This window comes from Gopherus flavomarginatus, chromosome 3 (genome assembly GCF_025201925.1).
Source record: "Gopherus flavomarginatus isolate rGopFla2 chromosome 3, rGopFla2.mat.asm, whole genome shotgun sequence".
Taxonomy (NCBI): domain Eukaryota; kingdom Metazoa; phylum Chordata; order Testudines; family Testudinidae; genus Gopherus; species Gopherus flavomarginatus.
The window spans coordinates 20,955,896-20,968,875 of NC_066619.1; the positions used below are offsets into that span (position 1 = coordinate 20,955,896).

The 12,980-nt window shown below is 40.9% G+C and overlaps 1 protein-coding gene across 7 annotated transcripts in view; it reads left to right on the forward strand.

Moving 5' to 3' along the window:
• Positions 1 to 12,980, forward strand: part of WDR7 (WD repeat domain 7) — a 367,588-nt gene that overhangs the window by 43,144 nt on the left and 311,464 nt on the right. For all 7 annotated transcript variants that reach the window (XR_007773255.1, XM_050944630.1, XM_050944631.1 and 4 more), the window contains exons 7-10: positions 1,954 to 2,073; positions 2,653 to 2,798; positions 5,677 to 5,779; positions 8,704 to 8,845. Coding sequence is in view for 6 of the 7 variants with exons in the window: in XM_050944630.1 (XP_050800587.1) it covers positions 1,954 to 2,073; positions 2,653 to 2,798; positions 5,677 to 5,779; positions 8,704 to 8,845 (511 nt within the window). In the remaining variant the exon portion in view is untranslated. The remainder of the gene's footprint in view (positions 1 to 1,953; positions 2,074 to 2,652; positions 2,799 to 5,676; positions 5,780 to 8,703; positions 8,846 to 12,980) is intronic.

The window sequence follows — 12,980 nt, forward strand, 5'->3', positions numbered from 1 at the left end:
ATTTTAAAGATGGGGGAAAGGACCACAGAGAGATTTGTGAGTAGCTCATGGTCACACAGGAACTGAGGTCCTTTGAATTCCCTAACCACTGAACAATCCTTCCTCTTTTGTTCCTTAAATTAGATCCAGTTTTTGTGAAAGTGAGGAGGCTGATGTCATTGGCAAGAGCCAGGGAATTTCACAGACAAGTCATTGTATAAGCTTCTTATTCTTCTCCCCAACAGTGCTCCCCGTGCATCCCTCCTACTGTTTCAGTTCAGGGTTTTTTCTAAGCACACTGCCAATCATAACAAAATATACTAGATTTAATGATTGGAACAAAGGGAGGAGGAGATCACCAAACTGCTTTGGTGTTCTTAGGTGAACAAATACACAAATGCTAGGAAATGAGGTAGCTGTCTACTAGCTGTCTTGCTTCTCCCCTCCCTTCTTCCTCCCCCCCTTTCTTGCTTCTCTTTCCAGTCTTAAGTTTTTATTATTAATAGAGGGTAAAATGTTCAAGAGTGCCTACCTAGGGTGTGGGCTTTTAAGTAATATAGGCACTCTTGAACATTTTACCTAGATTTTCTTGGTAACTGACTAAACAGCGGTTCTCAAACTTTATCATGTGGATCATTTATGATGAGATCCTCTTATGAACACTTCTCCCAATCCTGACTGCGCCCTTTTCCTCTTGTAGCTCTAATGCTCGTTAATGTGAAAGGGGTCAAATATAAAATAAACTCATCTGACGTAAGGAGTGTGGCTGCTTGATTATATCTCCTCCATTTTGTCTCCACATTGTTTTTTCCCCGCTTTTCCGTGACATAGGACTTTCAGTTTACTATAGCTGAGTCTCCACTTGTTGCCTGCAGCCCTCACTTCTCTAATTTCTACATGCTGTAGTAAGGAGAGGGCCTGAAACATAAGGCTTTGTATTAGTTGCCTGGTGTGAGCCCTGAGGCCTGGGCTAAAGTAATGGTCAAAACTTGCTAATATAAACCAAAGTTAAGTTATGAGCAAAAGGCAGGTCCTGCTCAGAGAATCTGGCAAGAACAAGGCTGATATTGCAGAAACACACATTCCTTAGTAGTGCTAATCATAAGAATATATACGCAAACCATTGCAGAAAGGTGGTACCGGAACACCTTGATACCAGCTGGTACCAGAACACCTCGATACCAGCACACTCCCCAAAGATAACAGAAACACACTGACCTAAAGATAAGGTCAGGATGACAGTATGATGGATAGAAATGTTTTGATCAAACCAACATGTACGAGGTAATGGGTGGCACCCAAATACGTCAGAAGGTGGCACTTAGATACGTCGGGGTAGTACATAATTTGTTTGTATTGATGTATAAAGATGTATCTCAGAGGGAGTGTCTTTGCCAGCCTAGGGAGCAGTGGAAAGTCCTGCCAGTGACTGAACTGCGTCCATTGTCATGGGCATACATGTCTTAGTACCCGGTAGACTCTACAAGTATACTATTACTGTGTTTCATCGACAATAAACCTGGCCAGGCCCCTTTTCTATTAAACCAAGTCTTGTGGTCTTACTGGGCGATTCACTTGAGGTCTGCTGTGCCAGCTATCTGCGCGGAGCTGGGATGGCATATGGAGGGAACACAGACGCACATGCCTTTTCATAGTTTTTGGTCTGCTCTTCTGTATGCTTCCTACCCCTTTAGTTTTGACAGTCTGCAAATTTGATCCTGGTTGAATTTTCACCAAAGAAATATTTGACAGAGTAAAACATGTTGCATCCACATGGGATACACCCATACATCTTTGGATCTTGGGTTACATCACAGGAAATATCCTTGATAAATGTTTTGCTATTGTGACAGAATGCTCCTTAGACCTGCTCAGAGGTCCAGAGAGCATAATTTGAGAATCGTGGCACAAAGCAGAACAATTTTAGGTATCATAGGATTGAATAAAGGTAACTTTTTTTTCTTTCTCTTTTAGGATACAGAACCAATATTTGAGGAGGAGTCTAAACCAATTTATTGTCAGAACTGCCAAAGCATTTCTTTCTGTGCATTTACCCAACGTTCACTTTTGGTAGTGTGCTCCAAATACTGGAGGGTAAGGATAACCAGTTAAGTAAAAAAACTGGCTTTTTCTTAGCAATGGAGGCTGGTTTAATAAAACTGTTAGTGAGACATAGGAAAAGAAGCTTGGGAAAATGTTAATACTCAATGAACTAATTGATTTATATAGTCTATTTCAAGTATATTGTCTCACAAGGTTGGGAGTATGTTGCTTTCACGCTTTGGACATTATTTAAAAAATAGATGATAACCCCTTTTTGAAGGCTAAATAGTTGATATGGTTTTGTTTTATGCAGACAAAAATCTGCAAAATCTAAATAAATAGAAAGCATGATATACCGTACCATATTTGTAATGTGTATCAGAGCATTGCAAATATGACACAGACATTGTAATTTCTGTAACAAATTTATTTTCTTGGTTATTTTATGGAATTGAGTATGTATTAGATATCTTCTTAAATAAATGCTGCCATAGGTAATAGAATTGAATGTTCCTTTAAAACTAAATATGTGGAGGTATTAAATTATCAGCTATCCAAACATTTAAAATATGACTATGTAATGATAAACAAATAGACATTTTGTTTTTGTTTAATTTTGCTTATATCTAGGTTTTTGATGCTGGAGATTATTCCTTGTTATGTTCAGTTCCCAGTGAAAATGGACAAACTTGGACTGGCGGTGACTTTGTATCAGCTGATAAAGTGATCATATGGACAGAAGATGGACAAAGTTTTATTTACAAACTACCAGCCAGGTATTCAGAATTTTAAATAATGGAGCATATATGTGGTAGCAGGTAAAACTCAGAGACGTGGAATAAAAATAAAATGTTAAATTTGTTTGATCCCTAAATCAAACTAATGTTGTAGAAACTAAAATACCACTAACATACCTTAAAATTTGTGTATCCCCAAAATGTTATACCTTAATGTAATAATAGGTAATAATAAAGTCAAAGCTTCAGACACGTATTTTCCATCATTACTATGATCCTTTGTGATTTGTTGTTGCTGACATTAGAGAGCATGTGGTGTTACTGGGTTTGCTTTTCCCTTGAAGGTGTGCCATGAACAAGTTCAATCATGTATTTTAAATATTTTGCTGAATCAGGGACACATTGAGGGAAGAAATATTATTTGTGCTATGTTAATTAGGATCAACAGGATGTTACAGTAAGTTAAGTGTAGTATTTCAAACTTTAAAAAGTGGACTTACAGAGCATTACTTATTCTTGTACACACAAAAGGTAAAAGATCAGACTTGGTGGGTTTTTAAAGTATGTTTCTACGGAAGATACTTTATTTAATGTTAATCAGACTCTTGTCTTTACTTCCTGGTTATGACTGATTTCTGCTGAAATCATTGTTATCAGAACCACCTCAGCTGGGAATGTCTAAATTGTATGCTGCTGATTAACTTGAATGGTGTGTGTTCCCAATTAATGGTTTAAAGACAAGGAATAGAACTAAACTGAACTCTTTAAAGTTGGAGCCTTCGGGGCGCTACAGATAGTTTAGTTTAGTGGAGGACTGTGCATGACACAATTAGTGATGGCATTAAAGACTTTATTTAAAATAAAATAATCAGCTCAAGTAAACAGGTATTGCAGTATAATGATACACTGCATTTATACCATATTCCAAGATGAAATGGTGCATCCAGGGGTAATCAGTCCCTGGTTGAGAAGAACGGGCATGTAATCCTTTCTTTAATGGTACCTTGATGGCCAATGAGTGTGCTAACCTAAAATTAACGTGCTACCATTTTTATAATCAGTTATAATACTCCTTAATTAATTAGGGCCACCTTTTACCATGTCTATATTTCCACCACCATGATTAAATATTTTCTACTTTATAATAGACTATTTCACATGAAATGTCATCTTAATTAACATCTATGTAAATATTGTTCCAGTAACTATTAGTACAGATAACATTCTTCCAAAACATTCACATTTTGTCTAGAGCTTTTGTTAAAACCAAAACATGTTTGTTGCATGACTTGGCCTACCTTACCTCTAACTTGACCCTGAATTGTCTACTTCACTCAGATTTTATTAGGCTTTATTATCTTCATATCTTCTTAGGCCCAAAAAGTATTCTCTCCTTACGTTTCAGCACATTGGTATAAACAAACATCGTCTGTATAGGCTACACTCTCTTTCTCAACTCCATTTGCATGAAATATGCTGTGATTCTTGCTGAGTTTGTAGCCAGTGCAAAATTGTTTTATGCTTCTGTGATTATGTGGTGAGATCCTGTTTAACCTTTCCTAAGCCACTGTTTGATCTAATTTCTGTACCGCATGTCTTGAACATTATCTGGATGAGTTTTGGAACCAGTTCAGTATAAGTCTACTAACAGTATTCCAGGTCAAGCTAATGTTTCTTGGTAACATGTTGCCGGTCTGTGGGCCTGCTAATTTGTACAGTATACAAGAGAGTGTCTCCAGCCCCGGAATCAATTATCTGATGTTTTTAGAAAGCAGTTTTATCACTTTTCTTTTGAGTTATTGTTATGACAGACAGACTCCTATCCAAGATGCTTTGTTTTTGCAATGACATGCTGTGGTAAATACATTTTAGTTTTACATGATTTGGATCATAATTCAGTACAGGCGAGTCTCACCTTACGTGCATTTAACATGCGCGAATTCAGCTTTGTGCGGTCAGCAAAAACAAAACAAAAAAAAGAGAAAAATAACAATTTAAATACTGTACCTATAGCGAGGGCGATTCCGCCTGCCATTCCACTCAATGTAATTTTGACTATACACAATTTTCGCTTTACACGCTGACAGCGGAATGTAACCCCAGTGTAAGATGAAACTTGCCTATATATAACAGGAAAATTAAACAGTCCTCTCAATCTGAGCTAGAAAATGATTGTTTGTCTTTAAATATAGTATATGTAGCCACTTTCAATTTTAATTTTTTAGTTGTTCTCAATTATATACAGTCTTGTGACTGAACAACTGTATTTGTCTGGGGAGCATGTCTCTTCATAATGTATAAACTCTTAGGTTTCGTATGCAGAATCTAATAAGGATCAGTAGAATTCTGTGTGGAGTTCAGAGTATTAGTTTAAACCTGTAAAGCCCTAATTGGTTTGGGATATGAGAGAGCATCTCTCTCCACATCATATACCGCCACAGCAGGAATCAGCAGAAGGACTTGAGCTAGGGCGCCCTCAATATAAATGGGAGGGAGCTGCTGGCAGGGAACTTTGTGAGGAATCCTTGGTTTTGGCACTTGCTCCTCCCCCTCCTTGGTCCACCAGAGGCTAGATTGAACCTCCCAGGTCCTCTTCAAAGCTCATCTTCTTTCTTTTCTAAGGCCATTGAGGTGGAAGTAGACTGAGCTGGATACATTTATGAGTAGCCCTCTGTTTATATTGTAATTTTTAGTTTACGTGAAATAAACCTAAATGACTGAATGGGCATCTGTATAGTTATATATTGAAAAATTGACAAAATGAATAAATATAATGTAGTGGAAACACTGATCTTTCTTTTTTTTTTAAGTTTTTTTTTTTTAGTAAATTCTGCATTTAAACAGTGATACAGTAATAGATTCTTAATAATGTCAGGGTTCTAAATTGGTGTCTTTTGTTGTTCTGTGTTAAACTCAGTTGCCTACCAGCTAGTGATACGTTTCGCAGTGATGTGGGAAAAGCTGTTGAAAATTTAATTCCTCCTTTACTGTTTAGTGTATTGGACCGAGCAGATAAACAGGTAAAACACATTCCTTGTTTTGTGGATTATGCTGTGTGTGTTTTTTATATATAAAACTTGCTCACAAATATTACAAATTGTCTATTTCTTCTCCTTAGTTAAAGTTAACATTTTCAGAGAGTAACTGACTGTTTTAAAGTGGTAATTCATTTGGCTTAATTTCCTTTAGTATTTCATGAGGGGGTGTGTGTGATTTTTTTTTTTTTTAAAGATGAATGTCATAATTAGCACTGCACAGGTAAGATCAGTTTGTTTTCAGTTCTTCAGGCATCCTCACACCAATGCACCAATTTAGATATCATTTTTCCTTTCTTTTCAGTGAGTATTGTTAGATGGTATCCTCCAGTAATACTATTCTAGGTCAGGCATGTCATAGTTATTCTGAGCCTGAATTTCCGATTTGGTTAGAGTGCATGGGGTGTGAGGTGGGAAAAAGCTAACAAGCAAGGAGGCAAGTTTCACAGTCTTGCCCAATTGCTACTGGAAAATGAGTCTCAATATCTAAGGGAGTGCTAAGTAATACATTTACACAAATCTAAGGTTTTTTTAAAAATTTAAATTCATTTATGAGCTTCCTTGCCTCTGTCCATTAACTTGGGTTGCCATTTACTCCCCTTTTTGACCATCCTCACTAACCCTTTTTTGAATTTTTTCCCTCCCTTTTCTCCATCTCCTGCTCCACTTTGGACACTTTTCTTTCCCTCATCCCTGTCACACCATTTGGAGGGTCTTTTGTACCATTCTCCCTCCCCACATACACACAACTTGTGGGTCCCCCCCCTCCTGTGTTCCCTCCTCACCATTTTAGGATTTGTCTGTCCCTCTCCCTTGATTCCCCAGACCCCTGTTTCGTAGAGGAAGCAGCAGAGAAGGAGACACCGATAATACAAATTTTTAATGATGATAAGAGTTTTTTCTTTTTTAAATATATAAATAAATACACACATAGTCAGATGTCTAAGCTGTCTCAGATTACTCTACAGTCATGTTACTGCAGCATATAACAAATTTCCCTTTGTATGTATTGATTTGGTTGTTTTTATTTTTGGGTTGTTTTTGTCCCTTTTATGCTACTGTCATATTAGGCTGAAGAGCTTAGTTCTGTACAATTTAAATAAAACAGTCTTCTGGAAAATGTTGCCTTTTGAATACTGAAACCTAAGTAAAGTAAAAGCTTTGTTATCCAGCATGGTGGAAGGATGGGGGAGGGGCGATGCTGGTTAGGCAAAAATTCTTGTTAACTAAGAGTTATACTGACCAATGGAGGAAGGGAGTTTGGGTGTACGAGGGGACTCTGGGAAGGGGGCTGGGGCACGGAAGGGGTTTTGCGTGCTGGATCTGGGTAGTGCTCACCTTGGTTCCCTGGAAGTGGCAACATGTCCCTGCTGCTCTTAGGCATTGGGGCGGCCAGGTGGCTCTTCAGGCTGCCTCCACCCACAGGTGCCACCCCCACAGCTCCTTTTGGCTGCGGTTCCTGGCCAATGGGAGCTGTGGAGCCAGCACTCAGGCGGGGCGAGGTGGTGGCAGCGCATGAAGCCCCCATGGCTGTTCCTCTGCCGAGGAGCAGCAGGGACATGTCACCGCTTCCAGGGAGCCATGTGGAGCCAGGTAGGGAGCCTGTTGGCCCCGTGTCAACTGGACTTTTAATGGATATCAGAAATGCCGGGTTCTAGAGTTTTCCTGTTGGTAAAGTGCTGGAAAACACAGTTTTTTCTGTATAACTACAATGTAATGCAATGAGGTGGAAAAAAGTCAGTGTAATTTTTGGGCTCTGTACCTCAGAAGTTTTGTGCCAAAGGGTGGTGAATCATTAACAGAAAAATCTGGACAAACTGAAGGGACTGCAGAGAAAGTAACAAAAATGATTGAAGAGCTGAAGGGATTTATGTAGAATCCGAGAAGAGACTGGATGTATGAAGTGTATACTGTGTAGCTTGGCTAAGCAAGTGCCAATGTGAGGCGTACTGACAAATATTTGAGGGGTATGTGGAAATGTATAGTATGGTTCAAGGGATACCTAACAATTGGACTGAAATTAAGAAAAGGTAAACTTAGGGTAAATATTGGGTAAAACTAATTGAGTGATATTTATAAGACACTCTGGAATAGTTTCCTCAGGGAAATAATGGAAGCCTTTTCTTATTTAAAATGATATTAGGCAAAGTGCTAGAGAGAATATTATTGGGAACAATCCTGCACTGGCAGAGAGATGGACCAAGATAACCTAATGTCTCTTCCATCTCTGTTTTCTTTAATGGAACTTACAGTAGATTTTGAACATCCGGCAACTGTACTTCAAAAGGGATAGAGTTTCAAAAGTGCTCAGTATAGGGCAACTGTAAGTGAGGTGCTGAAATGGGAGTTGAGTTCTTTTGGAAGACTGGACAAAAGTGTATCGCTATTGTATAACTTGACATTGATGGCCTTTTTGACACTGTAAACACTGAGATGCTTAAAACAATATTCATATTCATAGATATGCATAAGTTAAAAAGAATAACTTGGTCACAAGATAGTTTTTTAGGAATACATTTTTTTTAATTTAACCATAATCTTGTCCCAACAAAAGAGATTAAAACCTTTCCTGACTATTTTATTATTGGACACTATTTAATTCATTCTGTATTCTGTTTGTGTTTCACATCTTATTGCTGTTAACTTTCCCCATTTCAAATCACACCTTTCAGTCCTCTGTTGCACTTAAAATGTCTATTTTAAAATTCTGCCTGATATATTTTATGTTTATAATATGCTCTGTAATTACTCGTGGTTTTGTTTTGCTATGTGTTACTTTGTTTTCCCATTCTTGTTTGTCTTTAAAAGGTATAGCAGGAATAGAGCAGGTTATGTGAGGGAAGTTATTGTCAAGATTAGGAACCTGCCATATGCATCTGAAATTGTTCTAATATGTCTTTAATTTACAGCTGCTAATCTGTCCCCCTGTTACTCGATTCTTCTATGGACGCAGGGAGTGTTTCCATAAACTTCTAATCCAGGGAGATTCTTCAGGGAGACTGTGTATTTGGAGTGTGCCAGATACACTTGAACTGCAGGACAACACAGAAGGTAGCGTTAACTAACACAGTGACTTGCTGCCAAAACTTTTAACAAGTCACTCCCTTTTTTTGCTCACTTGGTTATGTGTGTGACATTCACTGAGTGAACGTGCTTCCTCTTCTCTAAATCCATTAATTTCATATGCTTATCTGCTTTCTAACATAACACCGTCCTCAATGGTATGTGATGTAAGAACCTGATTAGAACCATTCTTTCCATTCCTGCTCTTCTGCAAGCTTCTTCAGGTGGTGGATTGGGTGAGGGAACAGATCTCTCTAGTTAACGTGAGGAGGGGCAGATATGGGAATGAGGTGGAGGGGAAGTCTCCTTTCTGGCCTGGATTTCCCACTATCACTTGTTAAAGCAGATGGGTGGTTGCAGGAAGACCAGGTGGTATGACTCCCTGTGCTACTGGAAGCTTCCATGAGGGTGGCAGAAGAGGAATTCTCCTTGCAGTAGCTGCTATTGCTGTGGCTAAGCAAGGCAAACTTGTGGTGTGAAATCTGCCTGAAGAGAGTAAGTGCTGGTTCGCTCCCAGCCTTAGGATGTGATGGCAATTTTAACATACAGAGTTGGACCCAGCATTTTTGGGTATATCTGAGATTTTTTTTTTAATTTCCTGTGCTCCTTATCCATACCCAAGAGTGTATAGAAATGAGTTATTACACCACTGTGTAAGAGACCAGCCTGTGGAATTTGGGAAACGTTAGAGAGATGGTTCTTTGGCATACACCTCCAACTTAACTGGCTAATTTTACATAAAATTTGTGGAGAGAGGGTGGGGGGAGCGGGAGGAAAAGAGAGGGGAAAGGAAGGAATATTTAGATTTTACCAGTCTTCTACTCAAGAAGTAAAACCCAGCTGCTTGGTTCTTTTTGACCCCAGTAACTGATTTACTTCTGTTTTTATGTATTTAAGGCTGTAATTCAGAAGAAGAATGGCTACAATTTTCTTTTAAATTTAAAGCTGAGATTTTTGTTCACAGAGACCACAGGGTGGCTCAGTTATCTGGAGGCTCACACAAACTGCCTCCTGCATATCATTGCTGGTGTGCTTAGTGGAACACCTCCGTACCACCACCCAGTACTTTTATTTTTAGTACGTAAATGTTCTTCACCTAGATTTTAGTTTTGTACACTAAAATGCTCTTATCTTCTGATAAACTAGGGAATTAAGGAAAAAATAGAGATACAGGTTTGTTAATCTGTACAGTACTGGTATTTAACAAAATACTACCTTGTGCTATGGGCCATATTAGCCTTTTCAAACCAAAGACCCAATCCTTCAAATATTTACACATGTACCACCACCTTCAGGCCTATAACATGACTCTGCTCTTTCTGTGTACCCCTCTATCCAAGCCACTTATAAATTTTGCTTCTTGTTCCTGTACATCATCACCAAAACCCAGCCTTTCCTCACTATTCACATAACTAATATTCTCATCCAGACCATCGTTATCTCACATCTTAACTACAGCAACATCCTCCTCATCTGTTGCTGACAAATGCGGTCTTGCCTCCCTGAAATCTATTCATAATGCTGCTTCAGAAATAATCTTCCTGTTTGTTACATGGATCATATCACCCGTATATGCATAAACCTTTTGCATTCCTCCACCAACTCCTCCCCCTTCTCCCTTTCCCTGCATGAAGCACAAAGTACTTGTCTTCCTCTTTTTAGGCTCTTTATGGCTGCCTCTACTTTGCCTGTAATTTCAGTGTTCTATAGAGATGTAGACTCCCAGCTCCTCTCTGTGAATGATGCTGCCCTTGGTTGGCTATTTGTCACAGTTTCAGACAAACACTGCTGTATACCTTACATGTCACTTCTTTATACGTAGAAGAAACTCCCTGTAAAAATCTGCAAGGTCACTCACTACACTATCCTCCTTTAAATCTCTCTTTATTTTGTGATGACTGAAAAAACCCAACCAAACTTTGATAGTGGTTAAATGAGTGCTACGACACTGCTTTCATACTGATTTCAGTTATCTTGCTGCTCCCTTGTGCTTCCATTTTCCTGATATATTTGTCATAGCTGTCTGCTGTCTATTGTTTTAAGATTTTAAGTTCTTCAGAACAGGGACTATTTCTTTGTGTTCCTTCAGTGTCTAGCACAAAGGTGTCCTGGCTCCAAGTGCTACTGCAATACAAAAAATAATGTACTTCAATCAAACGACTAATATTAAGCATGTGCACAAGTATATTTAGAATCAAGACCACCAGAAATGGCTTTGATGGAATATGTTTTTTTTCACCTTCCTCACAGCGGGTGTGAGGATGGACCTTTTCTGGTGAATAGAAAAGGTGGTAGGCCATATGTCACAATTTATTTTGTAATATTGGGTGAATGTTCAGTGCAGGTACTCCATAGGGAGGGCAGCTAGTGACCAGATAAATAGCCTGGTAAAGGACTTAAAAGGAGATACTGGGTAAAAAAACAGAATGTAGGATGTGGTTCGGGGACTTCCCTGACTGGTACAGCAGGGAGCCAACTCCCTCCATTCTCATAGTCCTCCGTAAGCCTCTTGCGAGGCAAGTGGATGTTAAGATCCAAGCCATGGGTTGGCTGGGGGACCTGGATGGGAAAAAAGGGGGGCTGGTGGAAGCCTGGAGAATTGATTTGAATGAGCATGGATTTGCCTGCACAGTACACTTTATCTGCTGGGTTGTCCCAGACATCTGTATAATAAAGTTGTGGCCTGGTTAAAACCCATAACAAGTCTCCTGTCCTTGTGGTATACCCAGACAATCAAGAGATCTCCAGAGAACAACTAGATGTTAAAGAAAGGGGCTGTGAGTCAGTAGATTCTTCTAATCAGTTAGTAAACCAGTGTTGCACTGGCTTCCTACAGCAGTCCTCTTTCAGATGAGTTTGAGAGTTGAAGTCTTAGTTGTGTTTTGTCATTGAAAAATCCAGTAGTACTTTTCACAAGACTTAAAGAAGTTAACTGGAGTCTCTTACTAAATTCCATGTCTGGTAATTGCCATCTGTCTATATAAGTTCCTTGTGCAGTTTAAGTTGGATACATTCTTTTTCAGTTCCTTTCTCAAACTCTGGTCTGGTATTTCTGTGTGCTAGTAGAGTTGAGTGTTAAAGTTTGAAAGTGACTGATTGCATTGTTGTGGTAGGTGAATTAATCTCCAATATGTGTTTTTTTTGTACTTACTTACAAGGGTTTTGTAAATTTTACTAATACACCACTACCCCAATATATAACGCTGGATCATACAAGGCAGTAAAGCTCTGACACGCTGCTCTGAGCAGTGTGTTAAGGGTGCCAAGCCAGGCCAGGGGGGATTCGATAAGGAGCAGAGAGTCTCGGGGGCGGTCGGGGCTCTCCCCTCCCCCAGAGTCTGGGGGCAGGAACGGTGGGAGGGCACTTTTGGGGGCCCCGCAGTTCCAGAGTGGCCCGGGGGATTAGCAGGGAGCCGGGAGCAGCCTGCTCCGCTTCCCTCGCCGTGTCCCCAGCTGTGTCGCTTGGGGAGGGGCGCTTTGGGGAAGGGATCCCTCTGCACTCACCAGCAGCGGCGGAAGCGGAGCAGCCCAGTCCCAGCCCCAGCCCACTCCACTCCACCAGCTCCTAGCCACAGCGCTCCTCTTCCCGCTGTAGGTGAGTATGGGGGGGCGTCCTTTCCCCAACTTCCTCGCACTCACCTGCGGCGGGAAGCCGAGTGCCGCGGCTGGGAAGTGGCAGAGTAGAGCGGGCTGGGACCACGTCGCTCCACTGCCGGTGAGTGCAGGTGGCGTCCTTTTCCCAACCTCCCCACACTCACCGGCGGCGGGAAGTGGAGCAGCCCAGCCCCAGCCAGCTCCCAGGCATGGCGCTTCACTTCCCACCACAGGTGAGTGCAGGACCTTTCCCCAGCTGCCCCCCAGTGACACGGCTGGGGCCAGGTCAAGGAAAGCGGAGCGGTCTGGGACTGCGTCGCTCCGCTTCCCGCCGCAGGTGAGTGTGAGGGGGACATCCTTTCTCCACTCACTGGGCGGCGGAAGTGGAGCGCCGCGGCTGGGAGCTGGCAGAGTGGAGCGGGCTGGGGCTGGACTGCTCTGCTTCCTGCCGGTGCCGGTGTGAGTGGGTGGATAGGGGTCGGAGCAGTCAGGGGATAGGGAGCAGGGGGGTTGGGTGGGGTCCTGGGGG